The 18,734-nt window shown below is 53.4% G+C and overlaps 1 protein-coding gene across 2 annotated transcripts in view; it reads right to left on the bottom strand.

The window, feature by feature from the left end:
* The window catches only part of ACSF3 (acyl-CoA synthetase family member 3), a 44,506-nt gene continuing 25,772 nt past the window's right edge, over window positions 1-18,734 (bottom strand). For both annotated transcript variants that reach the window (XM_086350343.1, XM_086350342.1), the window contains exons 7-10: window positions 10,093-10,219; window positions 2,953-3,087; window positions 2,510-2,621; window positions 1-344 (exon numbers count right to left, since the gene is read on the bottom strand). In XM_086350343.1, the coding sequence (XP_086206469.1) occupies window positions 197-344; window positions 2,510-2,621; window positions 2,953-3,087; window positions 10,093-10,219 (522 nt within the window). In that variant the 3' untranslated portion in view covers window positions 1-196. The remainder of the gene's footprint in view (window positions 345-2,509; window positions 2,622-2,952; window positions 3,088-10,092; window positions 10,220-18,734) is intronic.

Here is an 18,734-nt window from a genome sequence, read left to right as displayed (position 1 = left end):
TTGCCGGACAGGCACTGGCTTCTCTGTGAGGCCTTTATTGAGTTTCCAGGGAGACCGGCTTCCCCGAGACACCTCTGGACACACTGGGACCTGGGGGTTAGGGGTGCAGAGCATATGGAACTGTGGGGTGTGGCTACAGCCACAATGCCATTGCAGGGTTTAAGGTGGTTTCATTCTGGCTGCGCGGGAGGCTGGCTCACTGGCTCCCGGCCTCGGGGGCGCCCTTCTCATGCGGGTAAAGCTGCCGGACGAGGTCTCGCTTGTTGACCTTCCCCATCTGGTTCCGCGGGATCTCCTCCACCAGCAGCAGCTCCGAGGGCACAGCGTATGGGGCCAGGACGCCTCTGCAGAGACAAGGGGCCTGAGTGCAGGGGCCGCAGGGATGGTTGGCACCTTTCCCCAGTGGGAGGTTACTGGAGGGGGGTGGTTGGCACCTCGCACACCTCTGGGTGTCCTGACCATGCATGCACACTGGCCAGCACTGCCCCACCCACGCCAGAGCCAAAGCCCACAGAGTGGGAGGGGCCCCGTTGATGAGGCATCCTCCTGTGAATAGCCGCGGTCAGCTCTGAACCCCACGCTGAGGCTGCAGGCACCGCGGCTATCCTGGGCAGAGCTCCCTGCGCCATGGCCGCACACGGGCCCCTTTGTAAGAGACCAGCAGAAGCACAGGTGCTACCTGGGGCAGGGGGGCAACAGAGGCAGGACGCACAGCCCGAACCCCAACCCATAGTCACCAAAACGGGAACAGAAGTCGCAGGCATGGAGAGGAGCAGTCTAAAAGCCTGTGAGCTCGCCATTTCTGAGAACAGACGCGTTCTCCTCTGGAGAGCATCAGCTCAGCAAGTGGTCTGGGAGGAACCGGTCAGGGCAAAGTGCCGCCTGAGTGGGAACCCTGCAGAGCTGAGCTGTTTGTTCCAGAGCTTCCCTGCAGGGAAATCCCCACTGTTCAGTGCCTTGGGAGCATCGTCCCTGCTTGATACCTGATCCCGCAGAGCTCCATCTGGGCACGGGATTCCTGAACTAACCCCCCGCCCCTGCCCAGGGGGTGTAAGCCTCACATGGGCTTCTGTGACTGGACAGTGTGATGGGCAGGCCATGTCCAGACCCGGGAATGTGGTGTTGCCGCCCAGCCCCAAGCCACGCGCACCCCTAGATTCACAGTGCCTGAGCTGGGGAGGGCGTGGCTGCCAGCTTCCCCCAACTCCTCTAGGAGCACAGCAGTCTGGGGGAAGGGGCAGGACGGACCTTTACTGGGGGGCAGACAGACTGTGAAGCAAGAATCTTCAAGAATGAAAAATAGCAGCGGAAGGGAAAACATGATTTTAAAATAATCTTAAAAAAGACCCTTATATGGCAACAGACATGACATAGGAACAGCAGCTTCACTGAGCCAGTGTCAAGAAGGACTGGAGTGAGGCCCCTCCTGCATACTCCCCCACCAGGGGTGTAGACAGATCTGGAGCCGGCCCTGCCCTCTGAGAGGAGGACCTTTGCTCTCCATCCATGGGGTGGGCAGTTGCGGGGTCACTATCCATGGCTGGCTTGTGTGAGACACAAAGCCCAGGGTCCCAGCTGCCCCAGGCCCACCCTGCGGGGAGCATCTCCCAGGACCCCAAGCTCTCGGCAGGCAGCAGACCCCATGGAGGGATGCCGGGAGCCTGGGGCGACAAGGAGCCCCTCTAATGCCAGGAGACCCGCTCTCAGCACAGGATGGTGAGCTCTGCCTTTTAACAAAGCAACTGTTTAACCAAAGCAGCAAAGCCAACTAGAATCCTGCTCACGCCTTTGTGAAACTATAACGTTCCAGCTGTGATTCTGCAAATCCAGGGGAATCTAATGGCCCAGCTGTGCTGCCCGATAAACAAGGACTCCGACTGCTCCCGAGACCCCGCTGGGAGAGCCACAAGTATCTTCAGTGTCGAGGAAGCAGCAGAAGGAGGGGGTGGGGTGGGGAGGGGAGAGGGAGGAACCTCCTACATCTAAGATAGAGGACCTGGGGACAGAACTAACAGCTTCTTTCTGAGCTCAGCTGGCAGCGAGCACCCACAGGCCCCTGCAATGCCCTGAGCTCAGCGGTGCCCCCAGCCTGTTCAGCCTGCCCCAGCGTCCTCTGAGCTGGGCTCTGTGAATGGACCTTCCCTGACGAGGTCCCTCCTACACCCAGGAGAGGACGCAGGTGCTCACGGGTCCCCTGTCTGCCTCAGAACCTGCCTGGGAAGCTCAGACCTAAGCCAGGGGTCAGGGTCCTACATCTGCTCCTGCCATCACAACGCAGCCTTCTTGGGGTCCTTCATGCCTCACATGTGTCCGTGTGGGGGAGGGAGCAGCTCCTTAAGGACTACCTTCACACTTATGTCTATGTATGTGGGGGCAGCTCTTGTAAGGACCATGTTGCCCGCTAGCCATCATTACACAGCTGTCTTGGGGTCCTTCACACCTCGAGTGTCTGTGTGTATGGCGGGGTTGGGGGGCAGCTCCCATAAGGACCACATAGCTCAGCCCTCACCTGGCCCACTCCTTGAGCTCCCGGTGGGACAGCGAGTGGCCCTCTTGAAGGGTCACCACTGCGGTGACCCGCTGGCCCCATGTCATGTCTGGAACTCCAATCACAGCCACGTCTGTGGAGGAAGCAGAGGGAGGGATCTCAGGACACAAGAGGACGAGCACTGAAGGCTGCAGGAAGGGCCCAGAGAAGCCCGAGTGGCTAGAAACGTGGGCACAGGGCACCCCTAGGGTGTCAGGACAGCCCGGGACACCACCACTCCTGACCACGGGGTCATGGCCTGCACTGGCCAGCCTGGACCTGAGACGGGGAGCTGCGAGGGGAGCAGAGGACCGGATGGTGTGCCTTGACACACACAGGAAGCCACATCTGGACCGGTCCCAAGATGGCCTGGGAAGCCGAGGGCAGCTGTGTCAGCCGAAGGGCAGGGTCACAGGGCCACTCACCGGTGATGCTGGGGTGGGCCAGCAGGAGCCGCTCCACCTCCAGGGCGCTAACCTTGTAGCCGCCGCTCTTGATGATATCCACAGAGGTGCGGCCACGGATCCAGTAGCAGCCATCCTTGAACACTACTGTGTCACCTGGGGAGAGGCCTGGGTCAGCTGGTTGGGTGTGGCCCTGTGTCTCGGGGTGTCTACATCTCTCTGGAACAAGCCGGCCAGTGCCACGTGGACAGCTGGGGCCTTGCATGATGCCCACACAGACGCCTATGTGGCCACATCCCACAAGGACCATCGTGAAATAGCCCACAGCTTCCCAGGACCACAGAGGCAGGACGTACAAGCCATGGGGCCTCCCTGGGTTCCAGCCACAGAAGGGCCTGGCGTGGGCATCAGGGTAGACCCTTCCCGACAGGACGTGGGCCACACATGGTGTCACGTGGGGGATCTGGCAGGAGGAAGGGACCCCCCCTGCCATGCTCAGTGTGGGTGCTTCCCACCCCAGCAAGGGCACAGGGCACATGCCCACTGGGGCATCGTGGGCACAGGGGGAGCAGGGCTGAGGGTGAACGCACTCACACAAGTGTGCACGCATGTGTGAGACTGGGCACATGGGAACGCCCGCCCGTGCTCTGAGAGCCGCACTGACGCACCACCGTCTGCTCTCACACACTTCACGCGGGTGATTAGCTAGAATAAATCAATATTTCATGATACATTGCCGTCCAACGCAGGAGGCCCATCCATCAGCTCGCTCTCCCGGAGCCCAGCCGCGCGGGGCGCTCCAGCCTATTAAACAAGATGGATGGCTGTGCCCAGCTGGCCGCGGCGGGAGCTGGGCTCCTGAGGTGGGGGCCCTCCTGCCCAACATGAAGCAGGATGAAGGGGAGGCCCTGGGAGCCACCGCGGTCCCGGATGCGTGATGGGTAGGTGGATGGCGGGGAAGGACGCGTGTGACAGGAGTAACAGGCAGGTTGCAGGGACAGGACGCAGGGTGCCCCACCCCCCGAGGCCCACCAGGGCCCTGGTACGCGGCTCTGGCTCTGGCCGTGTCCCCTCCACACAGGACGGCTCCTCCATCCCTGAGTATCAACCCCAGCCCAGGGTGGTCCCTCCTGTGGCTTCCAGACCTGGCTCCCACTGGCCTCCGCCTGCCAGAGACCCAGAGGTGTGGGGGTCACTGCCCTGCCCTGGGCTCCGCATCCCACACCTAGTCCCACCAGGGACACCCCCAATGCCCACACCAAGGCTAAGGTGGCCTCAGGGCCCCTGGCCACAACACCTGCACCCTCCTTGCTCTGATGTCAACTAAACCCAGGGCGAGAGCTCCCAACGGCCACACCCACGTCCTCTGGCAGACCCCCCAGCCACGCCCCTTGCCCGGGGGCGCTCACACCCACCGCCCACCTGCAGCGTCTGCTTCTCCACCTGTCCGCCCGCCGCTCTGCTCAGACATCACTCCCATGGCCTCACTAGCTGCCTGGCACCCCGCCTCGACCCTGCACACCAGGTGGTCCACTTACTGACCTCCTCCAGCCACATGAAGAGCACTGAGATAGGGTCTTTGAGCAAAGCCAGCCCCGAGATGGCAGGGCTGGTGGAAGGACATACGGACGATGGACCGGGGAGGTCCCGGGCCTGTGTGCTGGGTGAGGGAGGCCCTGCTACTCCCTGGGGTCACCGTCAGGCAGGAAGTAAGGATACACGTCATGGAGGTCCTTGATTCCCTGGTGGCCTCAAACTGGTCACAACATCCTCATAAGAGGGAGGAAGACGGAGATTTGAGACAGACAGACGGACGCAGAACATGAGGATGGAGGCAGAAGGTCCCGGTGGGTCTGCGCCCCTCGGCATAGCCCAGCAGGAGGCCAAGAAGAACAGAAGGAAAACGGACACACGACACCTCCCTTGAGCGGGGCCTGCCTCAACACACAGCTCAGATTGCTCCCTCTTGAAATAAAGTCAACAGCAACTGGTTTTTTTAAGGCACCAAAGCAGAGGGGATGGGAGAGGGCGTGTTGGGGAGAAGACTGGCAGCTGGAAGGAAGGTAGACAGACTCTGTGGACCATTTACAGCCAGGCTGGCAGGTACCCTGGGGGAGGCTCAGAAGATGGCTGAGAGCAGGGCGCAGGGGCACTGGCCCTCAGTCCACGGCTGCCGCTCACGCTCTGGGGACAGAGCGGGTGGACGGCAGCACGGAGCCCACCCCCAACCCACCTCCTGCTCTCAGCCCCCGACCCCCGCTGGACATCGGAGAGGAGAATGCAGCCATCAAGCGCACTAGCGAGACGAGGACAGTCAGAGCCCCAGAGGCAGGGGGCTTGTCGACCAAAGGGCTCCCAGGGCAAAGGGACTCAAGAGGGGGGAAAGGTCACGATGCACCAGGAGCAACGCGGCTGCGGCCAGCAGTGCCCGTGAAAGCTGGACACTAGAGCTCTGTGCCCAGCCCGGCCCAGCCAGACGAGTATGCCGGTGACACAGCTCTCCGGAGTGCACCTCCTGCTGCCCACTTCAGAGGCTCCTGGGAACATGGCCCGAGCCGAGGAGGACGACTCAGGGCTGCAGGGACAGACGTGACCCTGGAGGAAGGAGGTGGGTGGAAGCTGTATGCTGGTGTGGGGGAGGGGGAGTACTGGGGGCTCTCTTGGTGGGGCTGGACAGACGAGCACCCCAACTCAGGAAGCCCCGAACAGTGTGTCCACTGTCTGGCAGTCCCTGGATGGCCTCCAGCCGCCAGCATGGACACAGCTGGGGTACGAGGGCTCCTCCCCAAACCTGACAGACGGCTGGAGTCTCCCAGCTGCCCGTATGGGACCTTGATGAAAACAAGGACCCTCTGCCCAGAGGCCTGGGCCAGCCTGGGCAGACACGGAGGCCAAAGGGCAGCACCGAGGCCCAGCAGGAGTGAGACGGGATGGGACCCACTGTCCGCACAGGAGCTTTGCCAGGTGAAGCAAAGCAGGGTGTGCCAGGAGAACACAGAGAAGCAGGTCTCGGCGACCACCGGGGAACAAAGGGTTTCACGAGACACACAAAGTAAAGCCCACACAAAGGGACGGCTGCCAGGCAGCACCACAGTCCGCCACATGGGCTGTGCCCCGCGGGGTGGCCGGGGCCAGTGGGTCAGCAGTCTGCCCGCACCGCACGTCCTGGGGGTCTGGAGGGCCCTGCCGGGGGGCGGGCATGTGCTAATCATTCACGGTCAGCAGCCGCAAAGGGGTCGACATCCTCCAGCTACACACGCTGTCACACCCTAACAAGAAACCCTGCCTGATCAATATGCTGCCTGATTCCTGACTGTTGTTGGTCACAACGGATGCACAGGTTACGGAAAAAATGTGTCAGAGCTGAGTGTGCACCGGGTGAGCGCAGGGCAGGTGAGCCTGGCGCAGGGTGAGCGCCGGGGCGGGGCGAGGGGGGGGGCCTTCGTCTCACACAACTGAGAGCGTCTCACCCTCACCTGTGGCGGCGGAGCTCACCCAGGAAATTCTGCTGAGAGAAACAAAGGCCTAGAGGGAATCATGCAGAGACAGCAGCCAGTGTCCTGCGCATGGTGCGCAAACCCGTCCGTGACGGCTGTGCATGCCCGCAGACACGCGTGTGTGGCACATGCCAACAGGGCTCCCTGAGGCCGGGATCACTCGGGCCGTGGGTGTGGAAGGCTCGCAATCCTCTGCGGGTTGGACGCACCCGAGGCGCCCATGAACCCAGCAGCAAACGAGGGGTCTATAAACATCGGAGCCTACACCTCTGTCTGTGAATGGATTCCCAGGAGCCCTCCTGACATGCACCCCGCCCGCGGGAGCCAAGCACCCACCCCGCAGCACTGAGCGTCAGCTCCAGAAGAGTCTCTGCCAGTTTGGTGGATGGAGTCTGTCTCCATACTTGCCTTTCACCACTGGGAAGTGAAACAGTTTCTGCATTTTTATGGCCGACCGCACTTCCCCTCCACTTGCCTGTGGCCTTATTTTCCTCCTGGGCTCTGGGCGCAGGGGGCCACTCTCTCAGCCTGGGTCAGCCCTCATGTCCCAGGCTCCCCAACCTCTCAGTGGACCCCACGCTCAGCCAAGTGTGCAGAGGGCCACGGAACGGCTCCCTTCTGTTTTCTGCTGGTGAACTTTCTTTCTTAGATAAATACCCTTTAAAGTTTTTCTCTGATAATATCATTGTGTTTTCGTTAACAGAAGAAAAAGGGATCATCAACTCAGTGCCAGGTACCCTGTTACATCCTGGTGGGCTTCTTACACACCCTACCCCAGTTACCTGAGCTCCTTCCACAAATGTGTGGGTTTATCATCAGGGATGCTCCATCTCCTATGTCACTAACAGCAAACTGTGTGATGAAACCTTTAAAGGGTAGAGACTTTGTCTCTTTTTTCATACGCTTAATTTAACTGTGGCTGTGCTGGGTCTTCGCTGGTGGGCAGGCTTTTCTCTAGTTGTGGCGAGCGAGCAGACCTCTCACTGTGGTGGCCTCTCTTACTGCAGAGCCTGGGCTCTAGGGCACATGGGCTCAGCTCCTCCACGGCATGTGGGATCCTCCCGAGTCAGGGATGGACCCGTGTCTCTGTTGGCAGGCAGATTCTTTACTCCTGGGCCACCAGAGAAGCCCCAGGAGATCTTCTCTAGAATAAGGCAGAGGTGATGTTTCTGTTTCCTTGTTCAGTTGCCAGTCACTCTACTGCGTCCAGAGGGCAGGACGATTGCGGCGCTGGCTCGGCTCAGGTCTGCATTCCCATATGCGTGCCGTGTCCCCATGTCTGTCCCGTGTCCTCGGCTCTGTCTCGGTCATTGTCTCTGTCCCAGGTTGTCTGTGTCCTCATCTCTATCTTTAGCTTCATCCTGTGTCCTTACATCCATCTGTCCCACATCCTCGTTTTTGACAGCGGGGTCAGTGTAAAGCCCTGAGGAGGGAGTTCGGGCATCACCGTTCCCCCCCTCCCCGGGGGCCAGCACTGAGCCTGTGCACACGCACGCGTGGAAGGCGGGATGCAGTCAGGGTTATCATCGGGGGTGCTCCAGAAGAGAGGCTCTGATTTCCTGCCTGAACAGCAGCCAGGACCCCAGGGGCTGGCAGGGAGCTCCCGGCGATGGAAACTGAGCTCTGTGCAGGCCGGGGAGGGCGGCCTCTCTCCCCTCATCCTCTGAGAAGCCCCGGACACAACCCCCTGCAGCCTAGGCCAGAATGTGTGTGGCAGGAGGGCTGGTCGGGGAAAGGGTTAAGTTTAATTCATCCTGATTTCTACTTAATATCCCGCTCGCTTGCCCCGCAGGAGCGGCAGCTGTGTGCTGATTGCCGCGCACATTATGCAGCCTGTATCACTAATGGCCTGTGACAAAGGCACGCGGCTTCCAGGCCTCACCCCCGAGAGCCAATTAAACACACAGACTCCCTTCCTGTTTGCTGCGCATTACAATGAAATTAAACTGAATTTCAAAATCATTTTCTCCTAAAGACATCTCTTTACGATAATTAATGCATGCTATTCCTTTCAACTGAAATATTCATCACGACCAGGGACTGAGACGTGTTATGCTGACTGCCCCTCACTTTGCACGCTGCTGGCCCAGCATGCGCGAGCCCTGCTATTGGCAAAGTCCACAGGGCTTTGGTTCCTGTGCTTTTAAAGAAATAGACTGCAGCTTTAGCTGAGTTTAAAAATAAAGGAAGATGCCCACAAAGAAGTCAGATTTCCAAGTCAGGATGCTCAGAGGGCTCCAGGAGGGACACACAAAAGCAGGATGAGCCTAAAGTTGTATTTCTTAAACCCTGCGTTTAAAGGGCAGTGGTAATCTTGTTGCCACCAGGCCGGCCTGTACGAATTCAACGTTTACAAAGGGAAGCTGGAATGCATGAACAGCTGCCCCGGCCCCGGGGCTCAACCACTGAGCTCTCTGCCGGCACCACCCAGGGCCCCTGGAGCAGGCCTCTGCTCTGCTCTGGGGAACTCTCATCTGCCCCCTCCCCTCCTCGAGCCCCACCTGACGGCCCCCAGCACCCCAGGACTGCTGGGGGGTATGCGCATGGCCCTGCTCTGTCACCCAGTGACCTGAGGCCCACGATGGTGGCAGACTAGAGAGTGAATTCTACCCTGAGAACCCACGCTGCCTGAGCCCATGAAGACTCATGTGTGTGCCTCGGCCTGGAGTGGTTCCCAGGGGGTCACCAGGCCAAGGGCACGACCACTGCCTCTCCCACCCCCAGACGCACCCGTGTGCCCTCACGGCTGCGCATCACTCTCTCCTCCGCTCTGCTGCCCACAGAGGAACTGTCAAGAGGTGCGTTTCTAATTAGGAGGCCGTCTCATGATGACAGAGGAGCAGGCCTTTCTTTTGGGAAAATATTGCTTTAAGATTATTAAGATAATTGTGACATAATGCGTGCTCAGCATGCAAGTTTTAGAAATTCAGATAGGCAACAAGCAAAGGACAAATGCCCGGAGCCCCTCTCCTGGCTGTCAGGAACTGCTGGGAGTGTCCTGTGTGAGCACACACCAGTGAATCCCGTGCAGCTACAAACTCGAACACTTCCAGTATCTGCAGAATTGGCCTCATACTCGATGGGACCAATGGGACCAAGGAGAGGGGCATGGGGGTCGGGGCGGGGGGGTGGTGAGGCACCTCAGAGCAGTTTCTGGGTGCACGGACGTCGGGGGACCCCTGCCTGCCCTTGCACAGGGCCCCAGGCTCTGGCTACACACACTGTGCAGGCAGGTGACAGAGAGCAGACTTCAGGGGACCAAACCAAACCGCAAGCAAACTCCTTTTGTGGGGGTGGGGGAGGGGCTACAAAGCAGGGGGAGTGGGGATGGGAAGGCAGGGAGGGTCTCTGATGTGGAGAGAAGCGGTCCCTCAGGAGGGGAATCCTGACCCTTGAGGGTCAGATGGACCACCATGTGCAGGGCGGCTGGGCAAGGGACAGGGCCAGAGTCTGGCCACAGGGCTGGGGGAAGCTGGCCCCCGAAGCTCACAGCCTCAGGATCTTCTTTCCAGAGGCTGCGGGGGGCTAGGGTACAGTGTCGGGGGTACAGCTTTAAAGACAGGAGATGCAAAGTGCCCCCTTCCCCTCTCTAGGGAGGATTCTGGGGGTGTCCTGCTGCAGCGGTACTGGCTCCTCTTCGTCCCCTCTGGACCCACCCGCCTACCTGTTTTGAACCAGCCGTCTGAGGTGAAGGCGGCTTTCGTTTCCTCCGGCTTGTCCCAGTATTCTCGAAACACAGAGGGCCCCCTGACCAGGAGTTCGCCCTCTTTCTCCTCGAACCCTGGGGTCACCTGTGGTGAAAGACAAAGGTAGGCATCAGAGTTCACCCCTTCAGGCTGATCTCTACCACTCCAGTTCCTCCCGAGGCCCATATGCTCTCCTGAGATTAGATGCTTTGATGGGAAGCACCAACCAGCTTCCACGCCCCACTCAGAAACGCTGCCCAAGGCCTCTGTGCCCACCCCGTCCCAGAGCTCACAGCCTGGCCTGATTGGCCTGTCTGTCCACTTCTGAGGGCCACGCTCTTGTGAAACTGTCTTCAGGGTGTCTTTTAGACCGACCTTGGACACGGGAGAAGCGGGCAGCTGCCCACATCCGCCATGGCTGCTGGGAAGAGCTCAGGATCAGCAGCTTTGCTGGGCGGGAAGGGGGCCCATGGGGGTTATTGTGGGAGGAGCCGGGTGCCTGGGAGAGCCAGGCAGTCATGAACAGGGACCCTACAGTCTCCCAGCTATGGGCACAGTGAGGGTGGAAGGGGTCTGGGTGTTCTAAGACATGGAGTCGGGGTCTGTGATGCTGGAAAAGGACAGAGCAAAGGCGGAACCACGTTCAGTGGGGCCTCACTGGCTCCACACTCATGGCTTGCCTGACAGCAATGTAACTATGATCCATGAGACCAAGTGCCCCTGGAAAACCCTGCCTGGCTCATCAGGTCCCACCTGAGATGAACTTTTCGTGGGGGAGAACATCCCCCTATTTTAAAGAAAAGAGACCCTTGGAAATGTGCTGTAAAATTGTCTGAGTTGTCTGAGGCCTGGATGGAAAGCTGAATGCCCCTGGGACTGACACAGCGGGTGGACAGCAAGGGGACCCTCCCCACCGCCTGGCTCCCACACAGGACTGATGTCACCCAGGGGGACTGGGCTGCGTGTTCCAGGCCAGAGGGGCTTCTGCCATCCAGTCTGCTCAGAGGAGGTGTTTGTTTTTTCAATTACACCACAGACTTTATTTGAATTTCACCATTTTTCCCACTGCCATCATTCATCTGCTGCACTGCTAACGTCGGCCTGGCCACGGGGTGCCACGTCTGCAGGGCTGGTATGCACAGTAAACAGAGGCTGTGAAAATGAAACTGACGTGGAAACCAACCCCAGAGATGGCAGGCTGCAGACTTAGACCAACTAGATAACAGTAACAGAAAAATACCGACCTCTCCATTGGACGTGAACAAGATCCAGAGACTCATAACACAATACAGAGTGTCTAGGACACAATACAAAATTAACTCAGCACGTGAAATGCCAAGAAAGTGCCAACTCTTATGGGAAAAGGGCATCAGTACGGGACAGCACCAGATGGCACAGGTACTCGGTGCGCCTAAGAAAGACGCTGAAGCACAGATTATCAACATGCTCTAACAGGTAAGAGCAAACACTGCAAATACGGGGGATACAAAGTTTCAGCTGAGAAATAAAAGACACAGGGCAGAACCAAACGGAAATTTTAGAACTAAAACTACAAGAGAAACAAGGAAAACTTACTGAATGGGCTCCCTGGTGGCTCAGATGGCAAAGAAGCTGCCTGCAATGTCAGAGACCCGGGTTCAATCCCTGGCTTGGGAAGATCCCTTAGGGAAGGAAATGGCAACCCACTCCAGTATTCTTGCCTGGGAAATCCCACGGACAGAGGAGCCTGGTGGGCTACAGTCATGGGGTCACAAAGAGTTGGACATGACTAAGTGACTAACGGCGGCCGAGAGGAGCTACCACATGCCCGAGGTCAGGGGAGGCGGCTGAGAGGAGCAACTCCACGTCTAAGGGGAGGCAGCTGCGCGAGTGCAGGAGGGCAGAGAGGAGCTACTCTACATCCAAGGTCAGGAGGGGTAGCCCTGAGGAGATACCCCTCGTCCAAGGTAAGGAGCAGCTGCTGCGCTTTGCTGGAGCAGCCGTGAAAAGATACCCCACGTCCAAGGTAAGAGAAACCCAAGTAAGATGGTAGGTGTTGTGAGAGGGCATCAGAGTGCAGACACACTGAAACCATACTCACAGAAAACTAGTCCATCTAATCACACTAGGACCACAGCCTTGTCTATCTCAATGAAACTAAGCCATGCTGTGTGGGGCCACCCAACACGGGAGGGTCATGATGGAGAGGTCTGACAGAATGTGGTCCACTGGAGAAGGGAATGGCAAACCACTTCAGTATTCTTGCCCTGAGAACCCCATGAACAGTATGAAAAGGCAAAATGATAGGATACTGAAAGAGGAACTCCCCAGGTCGGTAGGTGCCCAATATGCTACTGGAGATCAGTGGAGAAATAACTCCAGAAAGAATGAAGGGATGGAGCCAAAGCAAAAACAATTCCCAGTTGTGGATGTGACTGGTGATAGAAGCAAGGTCTGATGCTGTAAAGAGCAATATTGCATAGGAACCTGGAATGTCAGGTCCATGAATCAAGGCAAATTGGAAGTGGTCAAACAGGAGATGGCAAGAGTGAATGTCGACATTCTAGGAATCAGCGAACTAAAATGGACTGGAATGGGTGAATTTAACTCAGATGACCATTATATCTACTACTGTGGGCAGGAATCCCTTAGAAGAAATGGAGTAGCCATCACAGTCAACAAAAGAGTCCGAAATGCAGTACTTGGATGCAATCTCAAAAATGACAGAATGATCTCTGTTCATTTCCAAGGCAAACCATTCAATATCGTGGTAATCCAAGCCTATGCCCCAACCAGTAACACTGAAGAAACTGAAGTTGAATGGTTCTATAAAGACCTACAGACCTTTTAGAACTAACACCCAAAAAAGATGTCCTTTTCATTATAGGGGACTGGAATGCAAAAGTAGGAAGTTAAGAAACATCTGGAGTAACAGGCAAATTTGGCCTTGGAGTACAGAATGAAGCAGGGCAAAGGCTAATAGAGTTTTGCCAAGAGAACGCACTGGTCATAACAAACACTCTCTTCCAACAACACAAGAGAAGACTCTACACATGGACATTACCAGATGGTCAACACCAAAATCAGATTGATTATATTCTTTGCAGCCAAAGATGGAGAAGCTTTATACAGTCAGTGAAAACAAGACCGGGAGCTGACTGTGGCTCAGATCATGAACTCCTTATTGCCAAATTTAGACGTAAATTGAAGAAAGTGGGGAAAACCACTAGACCATTCAGGTATGACCTAAATCAAATCCCTTATGATTATACAGTGGAAGTGAGAAACAGATTTAAGGGACTAGATCTGATAGATAGAGTGCCTGATGAACTATGGATGGAGGTTCGTGACACTGTACAGGAGACAGGGATCAAGACCATCCCCATGGAAAAGAAATGCAAAAAAGCAAAATGGCTGTCTGAGGAGGACTTACAAATAGCTGTGAAAAGAAAAGAAGTGAGAAGCAAAGGAGAAAAGGAAAGATATAAGCATCTGAATGCAGAGTTCCAAAGAATAGCAAGGAGAGATAAGAAAGCCTTCCTCACCGATCATTGCAAAGAAATAGAGGAAAACAACAGAATGGGAGACTAGAGATCTCTTCAAGAAAATTAGAGATACCAAGGGAACATTTCATGCAAAGATGGGCTCGATAAAGGACAGAAATGGTATGGACCTAACAGAAGCAGAAGATATTAAGAAGAGGTGGCAAGAATACACAGAAGAACTGTACAAAAAAGAGCTTCACGACCAAGATAATCACAATGGTATGATCACTCACCTAGAGCCAGACATCCTGGAATGTGAAGTCAAGTGGGCCTTAGAAAGCATCACTACAAACAAAGCTAGTAGAGGTGATGGAATTCCAGCTGAGCTACTTCAACTCCTGAAAGATGATGCTGTGAAAGTGCTGCACTCAATATGCCAGAAAATTTGGAAAACTCAGCAGTGGCCACAGGACTGGAAAAGGTCAGTGTTCATTCCACTCCCTAAGAAAGGCAATGCCAAAGAATGCTCACCGCACAATTGCACTCATCTCACACGCTAGTAAAGTAATGCTCAAAATTCTCCAAGCCAGGCTTCACCAGTATGTGAACTGTGAACCTCCAGATGTTCAAGTTAGTTTTAGAAAAGGCAGAGGAACCAGAGATCAAATTGACAACATCTGTTGGATCATAGAAAAAGCAAGAGAGTTCCAGAAAAACATCTATTTCTGCTTTATTGACTATGCCAAAGCCTTTGACTGTGTGGATCACAATAAACTGTGGAAAATTCTTAAAGAGATGGGAATACCAGACCACCTGACCTGCCTCTTGAGAAACCTATATGCAGGTCAGGAAGCAACAGTTAGAATTGGACATGGAACAACAGACTGGTTCCAAATAGGAAAAGGAATACGTCAAGGCTGTATATTGTCACCCTGCTTATTTAACTTATATGCAGAGTACATCATGAGAAACGCTGGGCTGGAAGAAGCACAAGCTGGAATCAAGATTGCCAGAAGAAATATCAACAACCTCAGATATGCAGATGACACCACCCTTATGGCAGAAAGTGAAGAGGAACTAAAAAGCCTCTTGATGAAAGTGAAAGAGGAGAGTGAAAAAGTTGGCTTAAAGCTCAACATTCAGAAAACGAAGATCATGGCATCTGTTCCCATCACTTCTTGGGAAATAGATGAGGAAACAGTGGAAACAGTGTCAGACTTTATTTTTTAGGCTCCAAAATCACTGCAGATGCTGGCTGCAGCCATGAAATTAAAAGACGCTTACTCCTTGGAAGGAAAATTATGACCAACCTAGACAGTATATTGAAAAGCAGAGATATTACTTTGCCAACAAAGGTTGGTCTAGTCAAGGCTATGGTTTTTCCAGTGGTCATGTATGGATATGAGAGTTGGACTGTGAAGAAAGCTGAACACTGAAGAACTGATGCTTTTGAACTGTGGTGTTGGAGAAGACTCTTGAGAGCCCCTTGGACTGCAAGGAGATCCAATCAGCCCATCTTAAAGGAGATCAGTCCTGGGTGTTCATTGGAAGGACAGATGCTGAAGCTGAAACTCCAATACTTCGGCCACCTTATGCGAAGAGTTGACTCATTGGAAAAGACCCTGATGCTTGGAGGGCTTGGGGGCAGGAGGAGAAGGGGACGACAGAGGATGAGATGGCTGGATGGCATCACCGACTCGATGGACATGAGTTTGAGTGAACTCCAGGAGTTGGTGATGGACAGGGAGGCCTGGCGTGCTGTGATTCTTGGGGTCGCAAATAGTCGGACATGACTGAGCGACTGAACTGAAGTGACTAACACACTGAATGGGCTAAGTAGCAAAATGGAGAGCACAAAGGAGAGAATCGTAGAACCTGAAGAAACAGCAATAGATATTACTCAACTTGAATAGGAGAAAAACTACCGGAAAAAATAAACCAGTAATGAGAAGCCAAGACCAGTATCACAAGGGCTAACAGTCATGATATCAGATTCCCAGAAGAGGAAAAGCTAGGGACACAAAGATATTTGATAAAATTTGGCTTAAAATCCCTCAAGTTTGGTGAAATACATAAATGTATTCAAGAAGCTCAAGATTCAAGACTCAAGAAGCTCCATGAGCCCCAAACAAACCCAAAGAAATACAAGCCAAGACATATAATCCAATCACTGAAAACTAAAAAGAAAGACAAAACTCTTGACATCAGGGCATAACTTTGAGGCATTCAAACAACTACTGACTTCTCTGCAGAAACAGTAGAGACCAGAAAAAACAAAACAGAATAACATGTTTTAGGCATTGAAATAATTGACAACCCAGAATTCCAAATCCAGTGAACTTTCAAGAATGAAGATAAAGAAAAGACAGTCTTAGATGAAGAAAGAAAAGAATCTTTTATCAGCAGATCTGACCTAGAAAAGTTACTACAAAATTCCTGAGCCAGATTGAACCTGGGAGATCAGAAGTAAAGGAAAAGCAACAGAATTGGTAAATATTTGGTTGAATAAAACCAACTCTTCTTTTCATTGTGAATTTTTGACCACTGAATGCAAAAATTGTACCACTGTCTAAGGAAGCTTGCCATACACGGCGCCATTATGTATGACAACGATAACCTAAAAGGGAGAAGGCACAGTGACCCATGTGGTATGACAAAGACCCACTGCTCCATTCAACTGCAGTCAGCCTCCTAAACCTCTCCTGGGCCCATCAGGGTGAAAGTGAAAGTGAAAGTCGCTCAGTCGTGTCCGACTCTTTGTGACTCCATGGACTATACAGTCCATGGAATTCTCCAGGGCAGAATACTGGAATGGGTAGCCTTTCCCTTCTCCAGGGGGTCTTCCCAATCCAGGGATCAAACCCAGGTCTCCTGCATTGCAGGTGGATTCTTTACTAGCTGAACCACAAGGGAAGCCCAAGAATACTGGAGTGGGTAGCCTAACCCTTTTCCAGCAGATCTTCCTGACCCAGGAATCAAACTGCATTGCAGGCAGATTCTTTACAAACTGAGCTAAAGTGTACTTCCTATGAAAGCCAGTTTTAGCAAGAACTCAGCTAAGTCAGTTTAGTGAGAGGCCCCTCCACTTGGATATCTGCTCACCCTCCTATCTGTCCGGTTCCTTGTCCCCTGCCACCTCGCTGGTGATGGCTGACCACCCACCCAGCCAGCCTTCAGTACAAATCCTGTTAGGATCCTGTTTAGCCAGGATCCCCCTGACCCATGAGGTTTCCTCTTAGTAAACTTCCATCCAGTGACCCCCACTGCTCCTTGGCTGTCACCCCCTCTTGCTGATGCTCTTTTCAGGGCTGAGCCCAGTCTCTCTGCCTTCTGCATATCCCACGAGGGGTCCCTACGCCCATCATGTGGGTCCTTGTCAGCCTCAGCACTTACATGAGCGATGATTACCTTTTCTTTGCAGTAGTAGGAGTTCTGTGTCCTGCTGGAAGTGTCACAATGTTGAGTCTAAGTAGATCTCAAACCGTGAACCATGTATTTTGTAATCCTTAGACCAATTACTAAAAACTGCAAGATGTATGTTCAAAAACTCAGCAGACAAATTAAAATGGAATACTAAAAAAAATGACCCCAAACAGGGCAGTTGGATGAAAGCCAAGCAATGAGAAACTGAGGGCCAGAACCGTAAGCAAATAACAAATGAGAGGTTTAAATTCAAACATATCAACAGTCACATTAAATGTACATGGTGCTCTAAATATAACAATTAGAAGACAAACTTCAAATTAGATTAAAAAACATACATGATCCAACTATGTGCTATCTACAGGGCTTCCTTGGTGGCTCAGAAGGTAAAGAATCTGCCTGCAATGCGGGAGAATCTGGTTCAATCCCTGGGTCGGGAAGATCCCTTGGAGGAGGGCATGGCAACCCTCTCCAGTATTCTTGCCTGGAGAATTCCATGGACAAAGGAGCCTGGAAGGTTACAGTCTATGGGGTCGCAAAGAGTCGGACATGACTGAGCGACTCACACACACACGTGCTATCTATAAGAAACTCACTTCAAATACAGTTACATGGCAGGTTAGGAGCAAAGGGATAGAACAATATATGCCATGCAAACATCAATCAGAAGAAACCAAGCCATAGATCAGGAAGAGTCTATATTAATACAAACAAAATAAATTTAACAGCAGAATGTTACCAGCAGCTTCATGGTTGTTCAGTCACTAAGTCGTGTCCAACTCTTGCAACCCCGTGGACTGCAGAATGCCAGGCTCCTCTGTCCTCCACTATCTCCTGGAGTTTGCTCAAATTCATGTCCATTAAGTCAGTGGTAATATCTAACCATCTCATCTTCTGCTGCTCCCTTCTCCTTTTGCCTTCAATCTTTCCCAGCATCAGGGTCTTTTCCAATAATTAGACTCTTCGCATCATGTGGCCAATGCATTAGAGCTTTAGCTTTAGCGTTAGTCCTTCCAGTGAATCTTCAGGATTGATTTCCCTTAGGATTGACTGGTTTGATCTTCTTACAGTCCAAGGGACTCTCAAGAGTCTTCTCCAGCACCACAATTTGAAAGCATCAATTCTTCAGTGCTCAGCCTTCTTTATGGCCCACCTCTCACATCCATACGTGACTGCTGGAAAAATCATAGCTTTGACTAAATGGACCTTTGTCAGCAAAGTGATGTTTCTGCTTTTTAATACTCTGTCTAGGTTTGTCACAGCTTTCCTTCCAAGGAGCAAGCGTCTTTGAATTTCATGGCTGCAATCACCATCTGCAGTGATTTTGGAGCCCAAGGAAAGAAAATCTGTCCCTGCTTCCACTTTTCCCCCTTATATTTGCCATGAAGTGATGGAATCAGATGCCACGACCTCAGTTTTTGAATGTTGAGTTTTAAGCCAGCCTTTTCACTTCCCTCTTTCACCCTCATCAAGAGGCTCTTTAGTTCCTCTTCACTTTCTGCCATTAGAGTTGTATCATATGCTTATATGAGATTGTTGATATTTCTCCCAGAAATCTTGATTCCAGCTTATGATTCATCCAGCCCGGGATTTAATATGATGTACTCTGTATATAAGTTAAATAAGCAGGGTGACAGCATACAGCCTTGTCGTATTCCTTTCCCAATTTTGAACCAGTCAGTTGTTCCAGGTCTGGTTCTAACTGTTGCTTCTTGACCCGCATATAGGTTTCT

Source organism: Bos grunniens, chromosome 18 (genome assembly GCF_055505025.1).
Source record: "Bos grunniens cultivar Pamir isolate PY7600 chromosome 18, Bosgru_T2T1.0, whole genome shotgun sequence".
Classification (NCBI taxonomy): domain Eukaryota; kingdom Metazoa; phylum Chordata; class Mammalia; order Artiodactyla; family Bovidae; genus Bos; species Bos grunniens.
Note: the sequence above shows the minus strand (reverse complement) of the source record. Positions and strands in the feature narration are given on the sequence as shown.